This window comes from Rana temporaria, chromosome 13 (assembly GCF_905171775.1).
Source record: "Rana temporaria chromosome 13, aRanTem1.1, whole genome shotgun sequence".
Classification (NCBI taxonomy): Eukaryota; Metazoa; Chordata; class Amphibia; order Anura; family Ranidae; genus Rana; species Rana temporaria.
The window spans coordinates 79,476,135-79,504,123 of record NC_053501.1 but is presented as its reverse complement, the minus strand read 5'-3'; the positions used below and the strand labels follow the sequence as shown (position 1 = coordinate 79,504,123).

At 42.7% G+C, this 27,989-nt stretch overlaps 1 protein-coding gene across 5 annotated transcripts in view; it reads right to left on the bottom strand.

Moving 5' to 3' along the window:
- Window positions 1-1,842: 1,842 nt before the first annotated feature.
- FUT8 (fucosyltransferase 8) overlaps window positions 1,843-27,989 on the bottom strand; it is a 269,165-nt gene continuing 243,018 nt past the window's right edge. For all 5 annotated transcript variants that reach the window (XM_040333742.1, XM_040333741.1, XM_040333740.1 and 2 more), the window contains 4 exons: window positions 26,110-26,356; window positions 19,954-20,130; window positions 17,961-18,111; window positions 1,843-3,412 (listed from right to left, as the gene is read on the bottom strand). In XM_040333742.1, coding sequence (XP_040189676.1) covers window positions 3,095-3,412; window positions 17,961-18,111; window positions 19,954-20,130; window positions 26,110-26,356 — 893 coding nt within the window. In that variant the 3' untranslated portion in view covers window positions 1,843-3,094. The remainder of the gene's footprint in view (window positions 3,413-17,960; window positions 18,112-19,953; window positions 20,131-26,109; window positions 26,357-27,989) is intronic.

Genomic DNA, 27,989 nt, shown 5'->3' with positions numbered 1-27,989 from the left:
AAAAGAACACCAGTACACTAGACCTTCTCAACTGCAACTAGACCTCTGAAAACATGCCTAAGATTCACCCGGAGACTAAAGTGTTGAGGCTGAAGACCAGATCCACTGCTGATGTGGCAGACACCTTCAATGTGCCTCAGCGTCAAGTTCAGAGGATAAAAAAAAAATTTGAAGAGACTGGAGACGTTTTGGACAAGGCCAGGTCAGGCCGATCCCGCAAGACAACTGCTCGAGAGGACCGTTTGTTGGCTCGAAAATCCAAGGCCAGACCATTTTTCACTGCAGCAGAGCTCCACAAGACCTGGTCACCTGAAGTCCCTGTGTCAACCAGAACATTTTGTCGGATTCTGTCTCAAAATGGCCTCCATGGTCGTATCAGTGCCCATAAGCCAGCACTAAACAAAAGACAATTGAAAAATCGTGTGGCATTTGCCAAGGGCCACAGCCTGCTAAAAGGATGGACTCTGGAAAAGTGGCAGAAAGTGTATTTTTCAGATGAATCTTCTGTTGAATTACACCACAGTCGCCGCAAATATTGCAGGAGACCTACTGGAACCCGCATGGAACCGAGATTTACCCAGAAAACAGTGAAGTTTGGTGGAGGCAAAATCATGGTCTTGGGTAACATCCAGTATGGGGGTGTGCGAGGGATCTGCAGGATGGAAGGCAACATCAATAGTCTAAAATACCAAGAAATCTTAACTACCTCTTATATTCCCAACCATAAAAAAGGCCAAATTTTGCAGCAGGATGGTGCTCCATCGCATACTTCCATCTCCACATCAAAGTTCCTTAAGGCGAAGAAGATTAAGATGCTCCAGGATTGGCCTGCCCAGTCACCAGACATGAACATCATTGAGCATATGTGGTGTAGGATGAAAGACGAAACCAAAGAATATTGATGAACTCTGGGAGGCATGCAAGACTGTTTTCTTTGCTATTCCTGATGACTTCATCAATAAATTGTATGAATCCTTGCCAAACCGCATGGATGCTGTCCTTCAAGCTCATGGAAGTCATACAAGATATTCAATTTGGATCTCACAGCACCACTACTTAATTTGCTGACATATTTTTGAATTTTCAGTAAAGTTGTTCAATTTCTGTATAGGCGAAAAAACTTTTGTCTTGCCAAAATTTGATCTTTCTGTCTTGATTAAATGATAAATATTTTTTCAGTGAAACTAATTTATTTCAGTGCACTAAACATCATTTGGGAGGGCTTTAGCTTTTCATATGAGCTATTTCTAACACCAATTGATTAATTAAAAGTCAGGTTAATAGCAGGAGTTTCTACAAAATGGAGAAGAGACAAGACTTTTGTCAGGGACTGAATAAAAGAGCCTGATTTTCTCAATAAAGGGTCTATTCGTGTGGAACCTCAAACAGAGCTGTGTGTCTAGTTATTGGGGTTTGTTTGCCTGACTGTGGAGTGTCGATAGCCGTCTTGGGTTCGGGAATGGAATATCTTAAACAGCGTTAACCCCTGTCCCATTTGGGGTTCTGTTACAGGGGCGTTGAGGCAAAACTCCTCCCAGCAGGAGCAGTACTGTTTTGGCAGAAAAACGCTTGAAATACCATAAATGCTTGTTAACGCTAGGCGTATTTAGTGTTAATTTCAACGGCTAGGATAAATTGTTCTGGCCAATAAAATAAATAAATAAACTCCCGACCACTTGATGTACCTAACCGAGTTATACGCGTTTACAAGCATAAGTGTTTTTTTCTGCCAAAACGCTTCTTTCAGGAGAAAAGGAGTCTAGGAGAGATGGCAAAACATCCATTGTGCATGAGGCCTAGCTGTTGCTAAACAAAATATGCAATACAATGGCATCAGCCTAGTAGGCATACAGAAATAAAATTATTTTATTTGTTTAGGCAACACTTGAAAAATACATCTCCTACAATACTGGTGATACCATGATTTTGTCTACCCCCTTTATGACATGTACAGATAAAACTGCTATTTCTTCTGGAGATTTGAATGTTTCTAGAGATGAGAGCTAAATCCTTCAGAGGTCAATATTTTACAACAAAAGGACCGAATTCACATATTATATATTGAATAGGCTACAAACATAAAAAAAAGGCCAAAAGATGGGTTTACATATTAAAGTACTTTTAGTGACCAAGGAGAGAACATTGTTGACACATTGTTTTTCTACTTAAATAATTGCACGGTCTAAGTGGACAATTTTAGTTCATTTTCACTTAGGTTTTGGATTACTACCACTTATAAAATAATGGCTACTTCCCCATTAACAACAGCTTCCACACAGTCTATCAAATGCTATCTTCCACATATGGTAAAAATATTACTGTTTTCATATGTACTTTGCAAATACTGTGTGTAACTTTACACAAGTATTTACCATAGGCTAAATTCATTAGTTCCCAAACAGTTTGAAAACAAAAAAAATATATATCAATTTGGTATTATTTAATTGTTATCAAAGACAATGAATGCCAAGAACACTTATTTAAGAATCAGCTCAAAGTTTTTGTACAAAAAATAATCCTCCTACAGTAACAAACAATGAATGGCTTTGTTTGTCTGATGGACCATTCATTTTACTAAACAATGAAGTGACGTATTCTCAAGGGGACTCCTTTCAGCAAATGTTCTTGAGTAAAATAATCAAATTCCATTATAAATCTTGGATAGGAGTAAATCTGGTGTTCAAAATGTACAGCAGTTCATCCTGTGCCCGATTCTCTATGGCAAGTAACTTACTGGTCACAGGCACCTTTTAAAAACTTGCACGCATAAAACATCTTCACACCACTCTGACTGCCCAACATGGTGGTCCTAAACATTTGTGAGTCGCTGTCTGTTAAGAACAGGGGGTGAGCATCATGTTCTGTGCTCAGCCACAAAGCAGACCCGTGAGTATCATCATCAAAACTTGTATGTTTATAGATTCTCATAATAAAAGATCTGTCAACATGGTCAAGGAACAACAACATGGTTTAAAATTCCTTTTGTCATATTTCATGTGAAACAGCTGCTTTATTCACATATAAATTAAAATGGCAGTTTTCTCTTTTGAACAGCTGCAATGGCACATCATTTTCAAGAATAAGTCATCTGCTCCTATTTATTGGCTTCTGGGTAAGTGGGATATTTCACAGTCTCAATTTTCTCCTTAACTTTATAAGAGGGATATAGACCAGTTCTTCCTAGTTTGCGGTTAATGCCCTTTGAATAGCCATCCCAGTGGTTTCCAGCTACTCCAATAATGTCTCCAGGTTCCATAGGAATTTCTTCAGGATTTCGAGGGTGGTGGGGATATATTGCAATTTGGTTGTGAGCATTCTGTCCTCCAAAATAATAAATATCATCCAAGGAGTGAAAGTTGGCTGAAGCATCCGGATGAAGTGTTTGCATGATTTCATAGGCAACTCGACAGACCTATACAAAAATGATCACAAAAATAAATGAACGTCAGTACATTCAGAATAAAGAATAAAATGCCATCAGCTATTGAATTTTACATTTTCAAAATCCAGTTCTGTAGAACTGCCGTTCTAAAGAATTTCCTTAAAAATGTTACTTCTTACAAATACGATTGACTCACTGCTACTCTGTTTTTCTCTCATATTAACAGTGTATCGATCATATGCCAAAAGAAGGAACACCCTCAGACTCCGTAGTTGTGGTAACTAGTTTATTTTGCATTCATTCACATATAAAAATTCTTTATGTTAGCCTCATTTATATGTATTCGCCACCAAAGCAGTAAACAATTTTATGTATTTATAAAGAAATCAATGTTTTTTTTTTATCATTGTCAAGTACTCTGAAGGGCTATTATTTACCACTAGCATCTTGTTCGAGTCATCCTTTCCCTAAGAAGGGAACGAGGATTGATAGATTTTTAACACTTATTTCAAGATGAGATTAAAGTGGTTGTAAACCCTTACATATATCCAATGAACTGGCTGGCCCTAGGTGATAAACAGATTAAACAAACCCTCCTACATTTGTTGTACCTGTTTATTTGTATCCCTCTTACCTCTGCAGCTGTAAGGAGGGTAGGGAGAGCTCAGAGCCAAATGGAGGGAAGGCTGGTCAGTTACAGTCCATGTGTTGGAGCTCCCTCACCGTCAACTTTTTTCCTCTTGGTGTCAGGAAAACTTATCAGAAGTCACACATGAAGATAAAGGAATGGGGCAGCACGTGACATGATGTAGCATCATGAATCTGCTTTTATTTTAATTTTTTGGAAGAGATGCAAGTCAACTCTGGTTTCTCAACTCTTTCACAATATGTGATCAAATGTCAGTACTCGTTAAACAAGTATGACACTTTATACTTGTCAAAAATGTAGACAGTAAAAGCAAGGACGCAACTATGCACAAAAACATAGGAACAGGGGTGCAGAAAAATGGCAAACTGATCTGGACTGTTGAGTTAAAGTTTGAAATATTTGGCTGTGGCAAAGGGCAGTTTGTTCAGGAAAGGTTGGAGAGCAGTACAAAAATTGGCATCTGTAGCCTGTTGAAGCATGGTGGAGGTTCCTTGCAAATTTGGGGCTGCATTTCTGCCAATGGAGTTGGGATTTGGTCAGAATCAATGGTGTCCTCAATGCTGAGAAATACGGGCAGATACTTTTTCATCATGCCATACCATCAGGACCCCAAAGTTATTCTGCAGTAGCACAACGACCCCAAACATACAGCCAATGTTATTAAGAACTACCTTTAGTGTAAAGAACAAGGAGTCCTGGAAGTGATGGTACAGCTCCACAAAAATTATAAAAAGAACAAAATGTGCTGAATATTCCTCAATAACCACAAAGCAGCAGCTCTGCTGCATGATACAGAGTCATAAACACAACAGGAAAATAGAGCTGCACTAAATCTAAAAATGTGAAAAAGGAAGGTAACAAATAATAATCATTATAGTCAGTGGTAAACATTAACACCACTATTGTGATGCTAGTGATTCACAGCATGACATGAAAGATCCCTCTACCACATAGAGTGCACACTTACCAGATAGCAAGCATTAAACCACTTGTGGCTTAACACACAGCCAGGGCCTTGAATTACAGAGGAGAAGAAATTACAGCTTGTATCAATGAAGCTTTTTCTGTAGAGTGGGAGCCAGTTCTTTTGCAAGAGGTATGGTCAAAAGGATAACCCAGAAAAAATAAAACTTGCCATAGTGTAAAACCTTCCAACGTTTTAATAAATAAAAGTATCCTCCGCTGCGGAGCGTAAGCGCTTTTTCACCCAGCAGGCCTACTATGAGGAGGGGGAAAAAACGGGTCGCTTGCTGGCTAGAATTGCCCGATCGCAACAGTCGTCCCCCGCCATAGGAGCGATCCGTGATGCTGGAGGACGGCTGGTGAACGAACCGGAGCTTATCCTATCAGAGCTAGCTACTTTCTATTCAGAACTATACAAATCAAGGGATGATTTTACTGACGGGGAGCTGCAGGATTACATTAGTGCTGTAGCTCTCCCGGTCCTGAGCGACGCGGCGAGGACTGAGCTGGAGGGGCCACTTACCCTGGAGGAACTCCGGGAGGCAGCGGCCTCCTTCCCTACATGTAAGGCACCGGGGGATGATGGTATACCCATGGAGGTGTACACTCAGTATGGGGAGGTGATGTTGCCCAAGCTCCTGGAGGTGTTCAACTCCTCATTTGACTCGGGGGACTTGCCCCCCTCCATGGCGAGGGCGAACATTATTCTGTTGCTCAAGGCGGGCAAGGACCCACTGGATCCTGGGTCATATAGGCCTATCTCTCTCCTGCAAGACGTTAAAATACTGGCGAAAATTCTGGCCATGCGAGTGAACAAATTCATTTTGTCCATAATACACCCCGATCAGGCGGGGTTTATGCCCGGAAAATCAACTGCGACGAACCTTCGTCGGCTTTATTTGAACATGCAGACTCCCTCAGACTCCGCCGGCGACAGGGCACTGTTGTCGCTAGATGCTAACAAGGCCTTCGACAGTGTCGGCTGGCGGTACCTCTGGGCGGTGTTATCTAAATTCGGCTTCGGCACTAGATTCCTGAGGTGGGTAAGACTTCTGTATGCTACACCGAAGGCGGCGATACGAATGGCGGATAGGATGTCCCATGCTTTCGCTCTGGGCAGGGGGACCAGGCAGGGCTGCCCCCTGTCCCCCCTGCTCTTTGCCTTGGCCATCGAGCCCCTTGCGGCCCTGGTGAGGGGCTGCGAGGCGGTCCGGGGGTTTTCGATATGGTGACATGCATGAAAAAATCATGCTCTATGCGGACGATATGCTCCTCTGTCTGGAGGATACGGAGGGTTCCTTGCTGCAGGTTATGTCCATTCTCACTAAATTCGGCCGTTTCTCGGGTCTTACCGTTAACTGGACAAAATCGGCCCTGATGTTCCTTGATGGGGGACCGGCGCCCGGGAGTAGCTTGCCCTGCTCTGTCCCTGTAGTGCCCTCCTTTAAATATTTGGGAGTATGGATATCTCCAGTAATAACAGATTATTGCAAACTCAATGTATACCCCTTACTGTCCAAATTCAGGGACAAGATGCAAATCTGGAACAAATTGAAAATGTCCCTAGCGGGTAAAACGAACCTCATTAAAATTATACTGATGCCACAACTGCTATACTTTCTCCACAATGCACCTATTGTCATTACCCTTAAAATATTCAGAGTAGTCAACTCTCTCTTCAGACAGTTGTTGTGGCACACCAAAACTCCTAGGATAAAGTTGGAACAATTGCAGCGCCCGAAGGAGGGAGGGGGCCTAGCTCTACCCAATCCCTGGTTGTACTACCTAGCGGCACAGCTTCAGCATCTAATAGGGGTGTTGGGGCCATTGCCCGGGTCCTCTGCGGCCAGGCTTATGCTGCGGGGCTCGGGGGTGGCCACAATACCTGAGGGGTTGGAGGCTCGAAGGTTTCAGAAACCTAATAAGCGTATGCCCACATTTGCCTTGGTCCAGAAGATTTGGAATAAGGTTAGGCAGCTTCAAAACGTGGTGGGGTTCACCGAATTCAGTCCCCTGTGGGAGAATGACTCCTATGGGGAGCTGGCTAAGCTTGACCAGGGTCGCAGGTGGGGGTCGTTGGGGGTTACTCACCTTAGACATGTCTTCAGGGGGGGGGGGCCTTGCTTCCTTTTAGTGAGCTCAAGACTAGATTCAACCTACCGAATAGCATGCAGTTTTACTACATGCAATTGCAGCATGCAGTGAGGGCGCAGGGAACGGCTGTGGACTGGGTCCAATCCCCCACGCCAATCTTCCGGGTGGTGAGTTCTGCACAGGACACTAAGGGCATGATCTCGCAGTGCTACAACATGCTCCTGACTTCATTTCTGGAGGGGCACCCCATGAGAATTGCAGAACAATGGGAGACGGACCTGGGGCCCATTGAGGGTGAACTGTGGTGAAACTGTGTTTACGGCCAGCAAAGCGCTGGCCGTAAACACTTGCTCGCTGAACGTCTCACAAAGGGTCTCTCAGCTCTTTATCCTGTTAAGGGTGCACTTCACCCCGGCTAGACTCCTTAGAATGGGCAGGGCTCCGGATTCACTCTGTGGACGCTGCAGGGCGGCACAGGGGGACCTGATTCACCTACTCTGGCGTTGCCCCAAGCTACATAGGTACTGGACGGAGGTCCTGGCTACGCTGAATTCGGTGTTCCAGACTAACGTCCCATTGGACCCACTGTGTTGCCTGCTGGGCGTTCTTGAGGGGGCGATAGCGGAGGAGACCACCAGAGTAGCAGTTACCAGGGCACTGTTTCAGGCGAGAAAGCTCATTCTTATACATTGGAAATCGAGAGAGCCTCCCTCGTCCAAGATATGGGTGCAACACATGGGTAGGACACTCCTGGTGGAAAAATACATTTACCAACACAGAGGGAACGCAGGGAAATTCTTTAAGATCTGGGACCCATGGCTCGAGACGCCAGGACTGAGCCCCTTGGAGTTAGTGCAAGAAAGGCTGTTAGGAGGAGTGTAGGGGTAGAGATGGCTGACTGGGCCACTTATCTTGACACTTGGTATAGTATTGACCGGAGGGGGGGCGAATGGCGGATTGGGAAGAGGGGTAGGCAAGACGGGTCCAACTGGTAGAGATGGTGTAGTGAGTATGTGAAAAGATCTCTTGCCATACTGATGTGATCGTATTTATAATCCTATATAGTTTGATATTGCAACGCACGGTGTAAAATGTCATTATATGGTTTTCTTTTTTCTTGACTGTATGTTATGTGAGCAATAAAAACCTTTCTGATTAAAAAAATTAAAATAAAAGTATTGCACTTACCTTCAAATGCGTATAAAACAGCATTGCTAAAAAGGAAGTCAGGCCGGCTAGCATAAACACCAGTCATCCTGGTAACGCAACAGCACGGTGACGTCAACACGTCCCTCCTCCTGATGCATTTTGACACAATCTGATGTCATTCTGGGGCACAGGCGGCGTGCTGACTCACTGCTTAAATACACATACAGAGAAAAAACACATCTCGATCTGAGTCTCAGGCGGGCAGCCAAGAAATCCTCTATATTTAACCACTTCCCGCCCGCTGGCCGTCATATGACGTCCTTAAGTTTGTGTGGGGATATCTGAATGATGCCTGCAGCTATCGGCTTTTTTAGCCAGCGATTCCCTACACCATAATGATCATAGCGGCTGTTCTGCCACTTGATCGTTCTTATGGGAGTCGAGAGGGGACGTCCACCCTCCCACCACCCTCCAGTGCTTCTACGGACTCACCACTGCAAATTGGAGAGTCGAAGAACGGATCCGCCGACACCGGATGTTTACAAGATTTCCGGCTGACCAGATGGTCGCCGGAGTCTCTATAATCGTCGGAGGTCGGGCACGATGATAAGACGTCACGCCCGGCCTCTGCATTTAAACAATTTTATATATTTTTTGTGATTTCAGGCTTCCCAGCCTAGAGGTGAGATGTGGGGTCTTATTGACCCCATATCTCACTGTAAAGAGGACCTGTCAAGCCATATTTCTATTACAAGGGATGTTTACATTTCTTGTACTAGGAATAAAAGTGATTTTAAAGTGTCAAACTAACAAAAAAAAAAAGTAAAATGAACAAATATTTTTTTTAAGCGCCCCTGTCCCTGTGTGCTCGCACACAGAAGCGTACGCATACATAAGTCCCGCCCACATATGAAAATGGTGTTCAAACCATACATGTGAGGTATTGCTGCGAACGTTGGTGCAAGAGCAATCATTTTGGCCCTAGACGACCTTTAACTCAAAACATGTAACTAGTAAAAAAAGTTTAAAGTGTTGCCTATGGGGATTTTAAGTCCTGAGTTTGGCATCATTCCACGAGTGTGTGCAATTTTGAAGCGTGACATGTTAGGTATCTATTTACTCGGCGTAACTTCATCTTTCACAATATGCAAAAACATCGGGCCAACTTTACTGCATTATTTTTTTTTAAAGCACAAAATAGAAAATACCGTGCAAGATAAAAAGTTGTATTCTCTAGGATCTTTGCTAAAAAAAACCCATAATTTTTGGGGGTTCTGTGTAATTTTCTAGCAAAAAAATATGATTTTTCATGTAGGAGAGAAATGTCAGAATTGGCCTGGGTGGCAAGTGGTTAAAGAGGGAATCTTGCCCTACTAGATAGAAATGGGACTTTATATATGTTGGAAGCTAATGGATAAAACGAGAAAAAAAAGGGAACTCTATTAATAAAAACGATCCCATAGGCTGTAACAGTAATTAACCGTGGGAAACACAATTGAGGGAAAAGGACAACAAATTCTGAGCCTAATTTTATATAGGGGCCAAATGTCACCCAATCTTTAAAGGCTGTAGTTAAAGCTATATAAGCTCTCAGGCGGGCAGCCAAGAAATCCTCGATATTTAAAGCGTGAATCTTGCCCTTCTAAAAAAATAGAAATTGTATATACAATATATATATATATATATATATATATATATATATATATATATATATATATATATATATATATATATATATATATATATATATATATAAAAAACAAATGGCTAAAAATAAAAATTGCTCTTGCTGACCAGCTGCCGCAGTTATACTGCAGAAGGTTGGCTCGGCTGCACGAATGGCCATAGGTGTACGTTGGTTCATACACAAGGTTCTGTGGGCTACCAACAGTAATATTATCAGAGTTTTATTAGACTAGCTAACTATAGGAATAGACAATTAATATATATATATATATATATATATATATATATATATATATATATATATATATATACACACACAATAAATAGGAGGGAATCCTTAATTCCATCAAGTCCAACCTATGTTTGCGATTATATGTTTTTGAAACTATCGATGATCCCCACTGAAACCACTGCCTGTGGAAGGAAATTACATATCCTTGCCGCTCCTTACAGTAAAGAACACTTTAAGTAGCTTAAAGCGGGGGTTCACCCTTAGAGGGCACTTTTCCCCCTTAGATTCCTGCTCGTTATTACTAGGGGAATCGGCTATTTATTTTAAAATATGTGCAGTACTTACCCGTTTACGAGACGCATCCTCTCCGTCGCTTCCGGGTATGGGCTTCGGGAATGGGCGTTCCTTCTTGATTGACAGGTTTCCGAGAGGCTTCCGACGGTCGCATCCATCGCGTCACGATTTTCCGAAAGAAGCCGAACGTCGGTGCGCAGGCGCAGTATAGAGCCGCACCGACGTTCGGCTACGAGTGACGCGATGGATGCGACCGTCGGAAGCCTCTCGGAAGAATGTCAATCAAGAAGGAACGCCCGCTCCCGAAGACCCATACCCGGAAGCGACGGAAGAAGATGCAGCTCGAAAACGGGTAAGTACTGCACATATTTTAATATAAATAGCCGATTCCCCTAGACCGAACGAGCAGGAAGCTAAGGGGAGATTTTTTTTTTTTTTTAAATGGGTGAACTCCCGCTTTAAGGTAAAACCCTGTTTTCTTCTAATGTTAATGAGTGACCATGTGTCTTATTAAACTCCCTTCCGCAAAAAAGTTTTATCCCTATTGTGGGGTCACCAGTATGGTATTTGTAAATTGAAACATATCCCCTTTCAAGTGTCACTCCTTCAGGGAGAACAAGTTCAGTGCTCGCAACCTTTCTTTGTCCGCCAGACCCTTTATTAGCTTTGTTGCCCTTCTTCGTACTCGCTCCATTTCCAGTACATCCTTCCTGAGGACTGGTTGGTGCCATCAATTTCAAACTTACTTATTTTTTCTAAAATAGTACATATTTCTCAGTTTAAACATTTGATATGTTTCCGACGGTTTATAAAATATAGGTTTATGAGATTGGAAAATCATTGCATTATGTTTTTTGTAGATTTTACAGTTTCCCAACTTTTTGGGGGATTGTATTCTCCTCAGGGTAGAGCCACATAATTCAAACAATATGGTCCATCTGGTCATGGGTAATGTTACCCGGTGAAACACAGTATGTTCAATGTATTTTGATTTGAATTTCAACTTGATTTTACACTGCACAAACCTGTGTATTTAGCCCCTGTGATCCCATGGTTTGAATGAGATCTGCTTTTTCCTCTTTGCTGTGAATTTGTAGAGGCTGTTTGGATGTGTGGAGGAGGGTGTGCTCTCTTGCGCTCAACAGCCCTTGCATGGAGAAGCCTTTGTCCTTCATGTGAAATCCAGGTTATATTGGGCTATATTATTTTCATTTTATATGGATTGTGAATAATCTGAGATTGCCAAGTAAATGTAATATTTACATATTATGATCTAGATCGCCTTGATCTCCTGAAGTGGATAGCAAAATGTGTTGGGAATACATATACTTACACTGTATATATACATAAAATGGGCTCTGATAATGAATAATATACAAGGGTAAACAACGTACAGTATATGGGTATTAGATGTATGGGTTACCTGTATCTAGATGTGGGTATTTGAGAGGCTAGGTGGGATATACTCACAAACTTGGGGTCACTGGTAGACTGCATTTTGGTGTAAAGTATAAGGATTTTTTTTATGTGGTTTCCAAAAATGTCTCTTTGTACAAACAATTAAGTATAATTGTATGCTTTTAATATACAGTCTTCTACTCTTTATATGGCACCTTTAAAGTCAGACTCCAATTGAGGATTATACAGTATCTTACAAAAGTGAGTAAACCCACTCACATTTTTGTAAATATTTTATTATATCTTTTCATGTTACAACACTGAAGAAATTACACTTTGCTACAAAAGTAGTGACTGTACAGATTGTATAAACAGTGTAAATGTGCTGTTCCCTCAAAATAACTCACACAGTCATCAATGTCTAAACTGCTGGCAACAAAAGTGAATACATCCCCAAGTGAAAATGTCCAAATTGGGCCCAAAGTGTCAATATTTTGTGTGGTCATCATTATTTTCCAGCACTGCCTTAACTCTTGGGAATGGAGTTTACCAGAGCTTCACAGGTTGCCACTGGAGTCCTGTCCCACTCCTCCATGACGATTTCAAGGAGCTGGTAGATGTTAGAGACCTTGCGCTCCTCCACCTTTTGTTTGAGGATGTCCCACAGATGCTCAATAGGGTTTAGGACATGCTTGCCCAGTCCACCACCTTTACCCTCAGCTTCTTTACAAAGGCAGTGGTCATCTTGGAGGTGTGTTTGGGGTCGTTATGTGTGGCTTGGTAGGTGAGCGGGCGGCTGGCAAATCAGCGAGCCACCGGGCGTGGGGAGCAGAGAGTAGACATCTCTCACCGCCCGGTTCCCTCCCTGCATCCCTGCAGTTCTGCCCTCACTGTGTAGTGTGCAGGCAGCCACGGACAGCAGAGAGATTACATCATCTCTCTGCTGCTTGACCCTGGGACACAGGAATTACAGAACTATCCCCGCCTTAGCAGGAAAGTGACAATGAGCCACGTGTGGCAGGTGACGTGGCAAGTGACAATGAGCCACGTGTGGCAAGTGACAATGAGCCACGTGTGGCAAGTGACAATGAGCCACGTGTGGCAAGTGACAATGAGCCACGTGTGGCAAGTGACAATGAGCCACGTGTGGCAAGTGACAATGAGCCACGTGTGGCAAGTGACAATGAGCCACGTGTGGCAAGTGACAATGAGCCACGTGTGGCAAGTGACAATGAGCCACGTGTGGCAAGTGACAATGAGCCACGTGTGGCAAGTGACAATGAGCCACGTGTGGCAAGTGACAATGAGCAACGTGTGGCAAGTGACAATGAGCAACGTGTGGCAAGTCACAATGAGCAACGTGTGGCAAGTCACAATGAGCAACGTGTGGCAAGTGACGTGGCAGACAATGCAACGTGTGGCAGGTGACGTGGCAAGTGACAATCAGCAACGTGTGGTAGGTGACGTGACAAGTGACAATCCGCAACGTGTGGCAGGTGACGTGGCAAGTGACAATCCGCAACGTGTGGCAGGTGACAATCTGCATCTTGTGGCAGGCGACACGCTCAGGGCTCTCAACGATTCGGCATTATGGTGAGTTGAATGATTTAATTTTATGATACAATGTAAGAATAGAAATAATGCGATTTAATCATCCTGACACCATAACAACCATGATGTCGGGATGATTGAAGTGCCAACACCAGCCATTTCCCCGATAAATTGGCCAAAAAAAAAAAAAAGTATTTTCTGACAGTGCTCCTCCCAAGACTAGACTCTAGATCCGCCCCTGGCAGTGCCACAGATTGATAACTTCCATACCACGCCGCATTGAGGCAGTAATTGCTGCAAAAGGGGCCCAAACCTAGTACGGAGTATGCTTATACTTTTCAGAGGTCCGATATTGTTCTATGTCTGTTTCTGAGATTGTGGATTTGGGGATTTCATGAGCTGTAAGCCATAATCATCATAATTATGACAAATCACGGCTTGAACTATCTTGCTTTGCATATAATGAGTAGCTCATATATATTAGTTTCACCGTTTACATTAGTGAAATAAATAAACTTTTGTACGATATTCCAATTTCTTCGAGTTTCACCGGTATACACCGTGGGGAAAATTATTTCATCTCGTGCAGATTTTGTACATTTGCCCACTTACAAAGGAACAAAGGTTTTTTTTATTTTTTATCATGGGTGCATTTTAAATGACAGATAGAATGACAACCAAAAATCCAGAAAAACACATGGTACAAATGTTATAAATCGAGTTGCAGTGAGTAAAATAAGTAGTTGATCCCCTACCAACCAACAATAATTCTGCCTCCCACAGACTGGCCACAGTATCTGCCCATATGGTACACATCTTAGTCCTGTCAATTTAAGAAGGTGCTCCTAAAGACAACTCCTTACAGTAGGTGCACGCGATATTGTGTCAATCTCGCTCCTTTTCTCGGCAAGATTGAGCACCTACGAGCCCCATCGCGGGAGCCAGCGCCGAGCTGGCTTGCCGCGATAGAGACAAAGCCGTCATAGAAGCGACGGGAGATCCGACTTGGATTCCCGCCAATTCTACACGTGTGCGGCGTTTGTTATGAATCCTGAGGGGGAAGTCCCCGCCGGATTTTAAATAAAAATCCGGCATGGGTTCCCCCCTCAGGAGCATACCGGGCCCTTAGGTCTGTTATGGGTTGTAAGGAGAGCCCCCCCTACGCCGAAAAAACGGCTTAGGGGGTCCCCCTACAATCCATACCAGACCCGTATCCAAAGCACGCTACCCGGCCGGCCAGGAAAGGAGTGGGGACGAGCGAGCGCCCCCCCCCTCCTGAGCCGTACCAGGCTGCATGCCCTCAACATGGGGGGGTTGGGTGCTCTGGGGCAAGGGGGCGCACTGCGGCCCCCCCACCTCAGAGAACCCTGTCCCCATGTTGATGAGGACAGGGCCCCTTCCCGACAACCCTGGCCGTTGGTTGTCGGGGTATGCGGGCGGGAGGCTTATCGGAATCTGGGAGCCCCCTTTAATAAGGGGGCCCCCCAGATACCGGCCCCCCACCCTAAGTGAATGGATATGGGGTACATCGTACCCCTAACCATTCACCTGTAGGAAAAATGTCAAAGTTAATAAACACACCACACAAGGGTTTTTAAAATAATTTATTTTTCTGCTCCAGAGGCTCCCCCTGTCTTCTTTATCATCTCTTTTACCAGGGGGAGCTTCTTCTTTGACGTCTTCGAGTGGGTGGGGGCCGCCGTCTGGTTCTCTTCCACCGCCGGGGGGGTCGCTTTTAAAAAAGCCCCCACCCCCGGCGGGTTGTCTTCGGCGGGGGGGCTTCTTCTTCCGCTATCCCGACGGGTCTTCTCCGCTATCCGGGGGTCTCCTTCTATGTTCGCCGCTCTCCGCTGTTGACTCGGCGCACCCTGGTTCTTCCTCCAGCTGTCCGGTGCCTTCTCCTTCAGCGCTGAACGTCTATCTTCTTCTTCCGTGCTGTGACGTATTCTTCTTCTTCCGGGCTGTGACGTCATCTTCTTCACTTCTCCAGATGTTGACACGCCGGCTCTTCTCGCTGAAATGGCAGGTGCGCTGCTTTCATCGGACCTATATAGGCCTCACAGTCCCATCATGCTCTGTACCTACCCATGTGATACCTACCCACGTGGGTAGGTATCACATGGGTAGGTACAGAGCATGATGGGACTGTGAGGCCTATATAGGTCCGATGAAAGCAGCGCACCTGCCATTTCAGCGAGAAGAGCCGGCGTGTCAACATCGGGAGAAGAGAAGACGTCACAGCACAGCGGCCTGAAGGGAGAAGTAGAAGTCGTCACAGAACAGCGGAAGAAGAGGAGAAGACGTCACAGAACAGCGGAAGAAGGAGAAGGCACCGGACAGCGGGAGGAAGAACCGGGGTGCGCCGAGTCAAGAGCGGAGAGCGGCGAACATAGAAGAAGACCCCCCGGAGCGGAGAAGACGTCACAGAAGAGCGGTGAAGACCCCGGAGAGCAGGAGAAGACCCCCGGAAATCGGAAGAAGAAGCTCCCCCTGGTAAAAGAGCTAAAGAAGACAGGGGGAGCCTCCGGAGCAGACTAATAAAATATTTTAATACCCTGTGTTTTTTATTTGTGTTTTTACCACTTTTCCTCCAGGTGAATGGGTAGGGGTACGATGTACCCCATATCCATTCACTTAGGGTGGGGGGCTGGTATCTGGGGGCCCCCTTATTAAAGGGGGCTCCCAGATTCCGATAAGCCTCCCGCCCACATACCCCGACAACCAACGGCCAGGGTTGTCGGGAAGGGGCCCTGTCCTCATCAACATGGGGACAGGGTGCTCTGGGGTGGGGGGGCCGCAGTGCGCCCCCCTGCCCCAGAGCACCCAACCCCCCCATGTTGAGGGCATGCAGCCTGGTACGGCTCAGGAGGGGGGGGGGGGGGCGCTCGCTCGTCCCCACTCCTTTCCTGACCGGCCGGGTAGCGTGCTTTGGATACGGGTCTGGTATGGATTGTAGGGGGACCCCCTACGCTGTTTTTTCGGCGTAGGGGGGCTCTCCTTACAACCCATAACAGACCTAAGGGCCCGGTATGCTCCTGAGGGGGGAACCCATGCCGAATTTTTATTTAAAATCCGGCGGGGACTTCCCCCTCAGGATTCATAACAAACGCCGCACACGTGTAGAATTGGCGGGAATCCAAGTCGGATCTCCCGTCGCTTCTATGACGTGCACGTTGGAATGTGCTGTCACTATTCCAGTGAGTGCGAGATGTCGGCGAGATCTCGGCACCATGTAGCCGAGAATCAGCGCGATGCTGTCATGCTAAAAACACAATATCACAAACACCTACTGTATGTGTATAAAATACACCTCTCATCGTGGGCAAGACCAAAGAACTGTCAAAGGATGTCAGGAACAAGATTGTAGACCCTGATTCGCAGTGTTTGGAGGAAGAAAAATGCTGACTATGAACCTTACAGTGGAACCTTATGAACCTATGAACCTTATACCATCCCTACAGTGGAGCAAGGATTTGGAAACATCATGCCTTGGGGCGGTTTCTCTGCTAAAGTTACAGGCTGACTTTGTCGAACTGAGGGGCCAATGGATGGGTCCATGTATTGTAAAATCTTGGATGAGAACCTTCTTCCCTCAGCCAAGAACACTGAAGATGGGTCGTCGATGGATCTCCTAGCATGACAATGACCCAAAACATATCTCCAAGGCAACAAAGAAGTGGCACAAGTAGAAACACATTAACTACAAGAATTGTAATTACCTCTGTGCTTGCCAACAAGGGTTTCTAACTAAGTCATGTTTTGCTTGGGGATCAAATACTTATTTTACTGAACTGCAACTTCATTTATAGTATTTGGCTTAGGTGTTTCTTTCTAGATTTTTGTTTAGACATTCTGGGCTAGATCCACAAAGAAATTACGTTGGCGTATCTATTGATACGCCGCGTAATTTCAAAATTCCTGCATCGTATCTTTGTTTTGAATCCTCAAAACAAGATACGACGGCTTCTGGGTTAGATGCGACAGGTGTACGTCTTCGTACGCCTTTGGATGCAATACTTTGGCGTCCGCTGGGTGGCGTTTTCCGTGTCGGGTATGCAAATTAGCGATTTACTACCTGCTTCAGAATGCCCTGAACCTCAGACTGGAGCAAAGGTTCATCTTCCAACAGGACAACGACCCTAAGCACACAGCCAAAATAATAAAGGAGTGGATACAGGACAACACTTAATGTCCTTGAGTGGCCCAGCCAGAGTTCAGACTTGAACCCGATTTAATATCTCTGGAGCAAAGGCTGTGAATACTTGCATACATGTGATTTTTTTTTTATGAATTTGCAAATATTTTAAACAAACTTCTTTCACATTGTCATCATGGAGTATTGTTTGTAGAATACAATAATGAATTTAATCCATTTTGGAATGGATGGAACATAACAAAATGTAGAAAAAGTGAAATGCTGTGAATACTTTCCGGATGCACTGTACATCTATTCAGGAGGATTTTAAAGCTCGCTTTTATAAAATTTTGTTTTCGTCCAGCATCATTGAAGTCTTTCAAATAGCAAGCAATGGTGTATCCTTTACGTAAAACAAACTACTAACCTGGGAAGAAAATGTACACACAAGAAAGTCAGCCTGGGATAAGAAATGGATATCGAGAATGACCCCTCGTAAAGAATTTTCAGTGTATCGGTTGTGTAGACCTGCAGACCACGATATGGAATTGTCGCTAATAAACTCGTACTGTGAATATCTGAAAAAAATATTAAATGACATAATGAATTAATTGCTTTAGGGGCTGTTCTTCACCAAGTGGCAATGCCCGGTGGCCCAAGAATTTTGGAAGAATATTTTTATGATTGCCTCTAAAGCTCTGGAAACTTCTATTCTCCCAGACCCAGCCTTGGCACTCCTGAATCTTAAACCTACTACGGTAACCCATACTCAATTTCAGCTGATTATTCAGCTTATAACAGCAGCTAAACAAACTATAGCTAAGGCTCGGATGTCTCAAACCTTGATAGTTGCGGAAGCCAAACATAGAATGAATAAAGCTCTCATTTATGCAAAATATTAATACATTTTGCAAGATTTGGCAACCCTGGGTTAAACATTATTTCTCCTCTGATTATGACCAGTCATTGTTGTTACCCTACTAGGATTCATGATTGTTTATCAACTAGATACATGTTGATATCGGGAGCCGGGCCACCACCATGAGAGACGCTCCCTATTCTCTCCTTTCTCCATCTTAGCGTCTTTTCTTGGTTTCTAGTCATTTTTTTTTTTTTTTTTATAGATAATCTACTAGAGTTATGCACTTTGTGTTGGAACGAATTTGAGGCTCATTATTTTTATAATATAGTTCATAGGACTCTTATTCCTAATCCTTTTTATACTCTCTTTCTCTATCCTTTTACTATGCGACCCATGTTTTTGGGTTACTTTTTTTTAGGTCATCTCATTATTTACTACTTACAATTAGTATGTAAGATTTTACCTGATTGTTTGTTTATAGCAATCAAACACTGCAATAAGAATGTTATGAACCCATCTCACATTCTACATCACATAATTCACCTCTGGTTATCGTTGTAGACACCATGCTAATATGCCCCCATCCTTCCACAGTTTGAACCCATTTGAGGTGGAGGGGTGGTCTGGAGGCATGACCTATAAAACCTACAAATTGATCAAATGCTCTCAGCCCAGTCTTTTCTTGTCTACAGTACATAGATTGATTAAAAATTTTTTCCCTCTTTTCTCATTATTGTAAATTAAAAAATTGATATGTATTTATAGATAAAAATCCATCGATTCTGACTGTATTCCATGTACCAATGTTTATATTTCTTTGTTTTTTTACTTATGTAAATTTCAAAAAACACTGAACAAGAAAACTTATATGACCGTGGGGGAGATTCAGATAGATCAGCGGATCTTTAGATCCGCGTAATCTATCTTATTTACGATCCGCCAGCACAAGTTTTTGAGGCAAGTGCTGTATTCATAAAGCACTTGCCTCGAAAGTTGCGCCGGCGGATCGTAAATCCCCCGGCGGAATTCAAATTCCGCGGCTAGGGGGAGTGGAGTATTTAAATCAGGCACGTGCGCCGCCGGCTAAATTTCGCAGCGTGCATTGCTCCAAATGACGTCGCTAGGACGTCATTGGTTTCGGCGTGAACATAAATTACATCCATCCGTATTCGCGAACGACATTATAGTGTGAACAGGACACACAGAAAGTTTTCTTCATATCTTCTAACAAATGCCTATGCTAGAAAAACACACGTCTTTGCACATGGTGTGAGCAAGCCCAAAAGGTCCCACTCACACTATGTGCCGTGACCCGTGTGTTTCCACATGCTGCAGGTGCCCTTTTATGTGCATTGTAGTGTGTGAATGGGCCCTTAAGCATGGTGTGAATAACAGAATAAATATGCAGACATAGAATGAAACAGTACAGAATAAAAACTTTTTGCTCATCTCCAAATTGCTGTAATGAAAAGATTCTATTACTGCTAAATGACAGAGGTAGTAACAAAAGAAAAATGAAATCCACTTTCATAGATGAAATCTGTACCATGAAACTTACTTTGTTTTTGCCTCTTGGAGCAGTCCTGGATCATCGGTTGCCAGGTAAACCCGTTTCTTGTCTATGTGCATCTTTCTAGCGAGAAGCTGAAAGTGCTCCTCAACATGTGCCATGTATTCTTCAATTGGGTGGAACGCTGCCTCTGTCCCAACTTTATCGGTCCTCCTAACGTGAACTCTAGGTGCAAATTAACAAAGCGATTATGAAAGGTTACATTAGTTTAGTTAGTGGCTGAAAAAAAATCGAATACAATCAATAAAAGAAAAAAAAAAAAAGAGAAAAATCATACACAATCCTATATCCACATTTGATCCAGAGGAAGGCAACCCCCCCCCCCCCCAGCAAAGCATGATCCAATTTGCTCCAACCGGGGGAAAAATTCCTTCCTGACCCCCCCCCAGAGGTTCCTGCATTACTTTTTTACTAATTGCGATTTGCATAGACTTCTGTTAAAGGAAGTTGCAAAGACATCAGTGGCTTTAAAAGCATTCTGAAGTAGCGCAATTTCAAAATCTGCACCATTGTGAGCCAGGGCTTAGAGACAGGAAAAAAAAAAAAATTGTCAAAGTTTTTTGGAGCAGCAGCGTTTTGGTAGAAAAAAATGCTCGACATGTTTAAACTTGTCTAAACGTGCAATAAAGTTAGGTTGACACATTTGGACACATTTAAATGTATCAAGCATTTTTTCTGCACTGTAATGGCCAATGATCTGAATTAATGCCCAAGAGCTTGACAAGCCTAAACACGTCTTGAATTGTTTATATGTTTCAAGAGTTTTTTTCTACCAAAATGCTGTTGCCAGGAGGAAAGGCATTTAGGAGAGCAAACACCTTGTGTGCATGGGCCCCAACAGAGCCTCTCTAAGGTCCTCAGAACGAAAGCTGTGGCTGCCAATAAATATGGCAAGGCATTTAAAATGATTGCCAAATTATCTGAAATAAAGCATTCTACACGATCATTTTTCGGCTTGTAAGAAACAACGTTTTTCAGCCTCTAGAAAAAACTATTTTTTTTCCAACTTCATTATTAAAACTACATTGCCCACACAAGATCGTTAAAAAAAAATGCTCTAACAAAGCGCGTTGACGTAGAACACGTACAACGGCACTATAAAGGGACAGTTCCAGGTGGATGATGCCACCCTTGGGGCTGCTTTTGCTGATTTCGTGTTAGTAAAAGACGATTTGCGCTTTTCAGTCTGTTACAGCGTGATGAATGTGCTTACTCCATCACTAATGGTAGTTTTACCAGAACGAGCGCTCCAGTCTCATAACTTGCTTCTGAGCATGTGTGGGTTTTTCACGTTGTTTAAGCCCACACACGATCATTTTTTACAACCCGAAAAACGACATTGTATAAAACGTCGTTAAAAAAATGCAGCATGTTCGAATTATTTTTTTTGTCGTTTTTCAGAACCTGAAAAATGTGAAGCCCACACACGATCGTTTTAAATAAAAAAAATTAAAAACGTTGTTTTTTACATGCCGAAAAATGATCGTGTGTACGCGGCATAAGGAATATTATCTACAAGTGACGTGGACTTTAAACAACTGCTAATCAGTCCAGGACTGGCAAAGCCAGTGAATTCAACACAAGAACAGGAAATGATAAAAGAAATCTTCAAGAAACACTCAGGGTTTTCAGGTTACTCTCGAAACAGAAAGATCATCATCATAATGTTAAATACACAAGGATTCTGCTTAACTTCTTCCTACCCGGCCACTGCACATATACAGCCGGGTGGGTGCTCTCTCCTTCTGAGTGGACGTTCAGGAACGTCCCTCAGAAGGAGGGGGATCACGCGTCAGCGCATTCCCGCGCAGCGGCACGATCCCGATGCACTCGTGTCACCCAGACACGGCGCATCATAGATCGGCAGGAGGGCTCTGTGATTGGCCTTCCTGATCACATGATGGCCGTGTCCAATCACAGCCGTCATGTGATGTAAACAAAGAGCCGGTTGCTAGGTGATCGGCTCTCCTCACACAGAAGTCGTCGGTGAGGAGAGGAGGGTGATCGCTGCAGCTGGCTGGTGATCAGTGAGTATGAGCCATTTTTTTCAGATTTTTACTCACTGATCACCAGCCTAGTGTCCCACACAGTGTAAAACACAGAACATAAACACACATGTCCCCACATAGTAAAAACACCTGCCCCCCACATATGTAACAGTAAAATGATCATTTGCACACATGTCCGTGATCACCTGCGAACATCTGTACATGATCATTTGCGTACATATGTCTGTGATCACACAAACCAATTGTTATACACTTAACAGATTTTTTTTTGTTTTACCAAAAACATGTAGTAAAATAAATGTTGGCTTAAATTTATGACAAAATTTGATTTTATTGGATTTTTTAAAAAATAGAAAGACGAAAATATAATTTTTTTCAACATTTCCGCTCTTTTTTCGCTTATGATCGCAAAGAATAAAAAACGAAGTCGTGAATAAAAACCACCAAAAGAAAGCTCTATTTGTGTGAACAAAATGATAAAAAAAATTATTTGGGTACAGTGTAGCATGACCGCGCAATTGTCATTGAAAATGCGAGAGCGCTGAAAGCTGAAAATTGGTCTGGGAAGGAAGGGGGCGAAAGTGCCCAGTATTGATGTGGTTAATGAGGATGCAAGCATCAGGGGAAGATTCGCCAAAGACCACTTAAAAAAAAATTAAAAAACTTAATATACAGTTGTGCTAAAAAGTTTAAATACCCTGGCAGAATATACGATTTCTTGGCCATTTTACGGCGAAAAAAATATGACTCATGTTCAGTGTTTGGCTGAAGCCATTTATTATCAATCAACTGTGTTTACTCTTTTTAAATCATAAGCACAATAGAAACTACCCAAATGACCCTCATCAAAAGTTTCCATACCCTGGTAATTTTGGCCTGATAACATGCACACAGGTTGACTCAAAGGGGTTTGAATGGCTATTAAAGGTAACCACCCTCACCTGCGATCTGTTTGCTTGTAATTAGTGTGTGCGTATAAAAGGTCAATGAGTTTCTGGACTCCCGACAGACCCTTGCATCTTTCATCAAGTGCTGCACTGACATTTCTGGATTCCGAATCATGTGTAAAGCAAAAGAATTGTCAAAGGATCTGCGGGAAAAGGTAGTTGAATTGTATAAAAACAGGAAAGGGATATAAAAAGGAAGTGGAAAATGAGGGGTTCTGTTGAAACTAAACTAAGGTCAGGTAGACCAACTAAAATTTCAGCCACAACTGCCAGGAAAATTGTTCAGGATGCAAAGAAAAACCCACAAATAAGTTCAGATGAAATACAGGACTCTGAAAACATGTGGTGTGGCTTTCAAGATGTACAATAAAGAGGCACTTGAAGAAAGATAGGCTGCATGGTCCAATGGCCAGAAGAAAGCCATTAGTACGCAAATGCCACAAAGAATCCCGCTTACAATACACCAAACAGCACAGAGACAAGCCTCAAACCTTCTGGCAAAAGTAATTTGGAGTGATGAGACCAAAATTTAGCTTTTTGGCAACAACCATAAACACTACATTTGGAGAGAAGTCAACAAGCCCTATAATGAAAGGTACACCACTCCTACTGTGATACACTGAGGTGGATCGCTGATGTTTTGGGCATGTGCGAGCTACAAAAGGCACAGGAAATTTGGTCAAAATTGATGGCAAGATGAGTGTGTTATTAAAAAATACTGGAGGAACATTTACATTCATCAGCCGGGAGGCAGCGCATGGGACATACCAACATGACAATGATCCAAAAAAGGCCAAGTGGACCTGTCATTGGCTAGAGCAGAATAAAGTGAATGTTCTGGAGTGACCAACTCAGTCTCCTGACCTCAATATCATTAAGCCACTCTGGGGAGATCTGAAACATGCAGTTCATGCAAGACAGCCCAAAAATTTAGGAACTGGAGGCTTTTTTCGCCAAGAGGAATAGGCAGCTTTACCATCTGAAAAGATAAAGAGCCTCATCCACAAATACCACAAAAGACTTCAAGCTGTCATTGATGTTAAAAGGGGGCAATACACGCTATTAACTAGGGTGTGTAAACTTTTGATCAGGGTAATTTGGGTAGTTTCTGTTTTGATTTAAAAATAGTAAACACAGATGATTGATAATAAATGGTTTCAGCCAAACACTAAACATGAGTCAAATAATTTTTTTGTTATTCATATTCTGTGAAAAATGACCAATAAATCATAAATTCTGTAAACTTACGAGCTCAGCTGTATATACTGTACAATGGTTATAGAAAAAGCATTTAATTCTGTTAATGGATATGCATTTCTTGATCTGAATACAAATATTTTTAAAGCAGTAGTAAACTGCCTGCAAACAAAGAAAAAATTGGGGTCCCCTGCAGCATTATGCCATAGTGTGCAATGCAAACGGAGCACTCCAGCACAGTGCTGTCATGGCTCCCCTGTGCTCCATATTCACCTGGTCTTTGTTTCAGATTCACAAGTTCCAGCTTTTGTAATGGGTGAAGCCACGATGACATCACTCCGCGCATGCGGGTGGGAGCCCCAGCTGCAGCACGGTGCTCTGCATTCTATATGTCCTGGAATGCAGAGCATCACTGTGCATGCGTAGGCGACATCATCGGCTAGTGCCGATATGCATATCTCCTAAACAGTGTATGTTTAGGAGGTATTCATTGTACCTACATGTAACCCCGATTGTAAGCTTACCTGTAGATACAAGTAAAAAGGGCCTTTACCACTTTAATAGTTTAATGAAATATAGGAGTGTTATAGGTGGATCTTTCTGGGACGATACAAGTTTCAATATTGGCGTTTGGCCTCTATAGATAAATTGAGTGAGCATAACTAAATATCTGCATCTGTAAGGTATACCGAGTGCAGGTATGCAGAGACAGCAGGGGTGATCAGTGTAAGATTAAAGTAAGATTCATTAACCACTTAAGACCCGTACCAAAATGCAGCTAAAGGACCTTGCCCCTTTTTTGCGATTCGGCACTGCGCCGTTTTAACTGACAATTGCGTGGCCGTGTGACGTGGCTCCCAAACAAAATTGGCGTCCTTTTTTTTCCACAAATAGAGCTTTATTTTGGTGGTATTTGATCACCTCTGCGGTTTTTATTTTTTGCGCTATAAACAAAAATAGAGCGCCAATTTTGAAAAAATGCAATATTTTTTACTTTTTGCTAAAATAAATATCCCCCAAAAATATATAAAAAAACAATTTTTTTCCTCAGTTTAGGCCGATACGTATTCTTCTACCTATTTTTGGTAAAAAAAATTGCAATAAGCGTTTATCGGTTGGTTTGCGCAAAATTTATAGCGTTTACAAAATAGGGGATAGTTTTATTGCATTTTTATTATTTTTTTTTACTACTAATGGCGGTGATCAACGATTTTTTTCGTGACTGCGACATTATGGCGGACACTTCGGACAATTTTGACAAATTTTTGGGACCATTGTCATTTTCACAGCAAAAAATGCATTTAAAATGCATTGTTTATTGTGAAAATTACAATTGTAGTTTGAAAGTTAACCACAGGGGTCGCTGATGGGGTTATGTGTGACCTCAAGTGTGTTTACAACTGTAGGGGGGTGTGGCTGTAGGTGTGACATCATCGATTGGGTCTCCCTATAAAAAGGGATCACACGATCGATGACGCCGCCACAGTGAAGAACGGGGAAGCCGTGTTTACACACAGCTCTCCCTGTTCTTCAGCTCCGGGGACCGATCGCGGGACTCCAGCGGCGATCGGGTCCACGAGTCCCGCGGTCACTGAGCTGTATAAGTAGCAAAAGAAGATGCTAATTGTAGCACACATTTCTAAACTTAAAAGCATAAAAGTGTTTGTGAATTATAAAATCAAACAAAGATAAAAAAAAATGGCACAAGAAGCAAACTTATGTCAAAATGAATTGGGCTATTCCAGCTATAAATGGCACTGAGGTCGGTTTCAGAATTGGTTCTTGAATATCCAGCATGTACTTTGACTGAGTCATAGAGGAAAAATAGGAAAACACAAGAATTTAGCTTCTCACAGATATGAACAAACGGTGGATTAAAAGAGCAACAATACACTTGTTTATTTTAGTAACGCGATGGTTGAATAATTATTTCAGTAGTGCCCTAAACAATGTTTTTATATCAGAAAATTGTCTGTGCTTCATTTGCTTACCCAATAACTGGATGCTTAAATCCCAGTTTTTTTGTGGCATCTTCAATTTCCTTTTCCAGCCAAGGCTGAGGTCTGATCAAATACTTGACAAACTGCGAAACCCACCAAACAGCTGGGTCGCCATGTAAACGCATCAATCGATCTGCAAGGTCTTCCGGTACGCCAAGTGGCAGGTAAGGAGGCCTTGGATGGAGACTGTCAACAATTGGTAACTCCACAACTTGAACATCTTTGTCATTTGCTTCACCTGTAATAGAGAAAAATGAATTTCCTTCAACATGATATAAAAAGAGAAGACACAAGGGAAAGCTTTGCCCACTTCACTTGAGTTTCCCAATATCATATTCTGTTGAGTCACATCTTGTGTGTGATACTGGTGCAACTAGTAATATTTTCTTTTGTATTCTGAAGAGTTTATGAAAAGAAGATGAAACAACTGAACATATGAGTCCCAACTATTTGTTTTGTTTTTGTAAAAGCTTCAGGGTTCAAAAGTACCATATTCTTTAAACTGCCAAATGAGAACACTGTGGATAACAAATTTTAATAAAAAAACTATAGACTGTGCATACCAGATCTGCTAAAATTATAACAGGACCTGTCAGTGGCTAAGACAAAAAAACATGGGATAGATAGATATCTTCAAATCTAAACTAAAGGAAACAATCACTGTCAAATTTTGATGCCGCGTACACACGGTCGTTTTTTGGCATGAAAAAAAATGACATTTTTAAAAACGTCATTTAAAATCATTGTTTTTCGGCTTCTGAAAAACGCAAAAAAAAAAAATCGAACATGCTGCATTTTTTAATGTCGTTTTTTAAAAACCGGCGCATGCCCAGAAGAGAGTTGTGAGACGGGAGCGCTCATTCTGGTAAAACTACCATTCATAATGGAGTAATAAGCACATTCATCACGCTGTAACAGACAAAAAAGCGCAAATCGTTTTTTTACCAACAAGGAATCAGCTAAAAGCAGCCCAAAAGGCGAATAGAACTTTCCCTTCAGAGTGCCGTCGTACGTGTTGTACGTCACCACGCTTTGTTCATAATTTTTCAAAAACGATGGTGTGTGGGCAACATCGTTTTTAACGATGAAGTTGGAAAAACGTTGTTTTTTGGACATGCTGAAAATGTAATTTTTTTTCATGCCGAAAAAACGACCATGAGATTCAACTTTTCTTTATATGTATTAATGGCTTGTACAGGTGAAACTCGAAAAATTTGAATATTGTGCAAAAGTTCATTTAATTCACTAATGCAACTTAAAAGCTGAAACTAATATATGAGATGCAAAACAAGATGGTTCAAGTCGTGATTGGTCATAATTGTGATGATTATGGCTCACAGCTCATGAAAACCCAAAATCCACAATCTCAGAAAATTTAATTATTACATGCAATCAATAAAACAAGGATTGTACATAGAACAATATCGGACCTCTGAAAAGTATAAGCATGCATATGTACTCAGTACTTGGGTTGGAGCAGCAATTACTGTCTCAATGCGGCGTGACATGGAAGCTATCAGCCTGTAGCACTGCTGAGGTGTTATGGAAGACCAGAATGCTTCAATAGCGGCCTTCAGCTCTTCTGCATTGTTCGGTTTCATGTCTCATCTTTGGCAAAGTTCAGACGAGTTTGCTGGCAAATCAAGCACAGTAATCCCACGTCATTGAACCAGGTTTTGGTGCTTTTGGCAGTGTGGGAAGGTGCCAAGTTCTGCTGGAAAATTAAGTCAGCATCCCCATAGAGCTCGTCCAAACATGAAGTGCTCCAAAATCTCCTGGTAGACGGCTGTGTTGACCCTGGACCTAATGAAGCACAGTGGACCAACACCAGCAGATGACATGGCTCCCCAAATCAACACAGACTGTGGAAA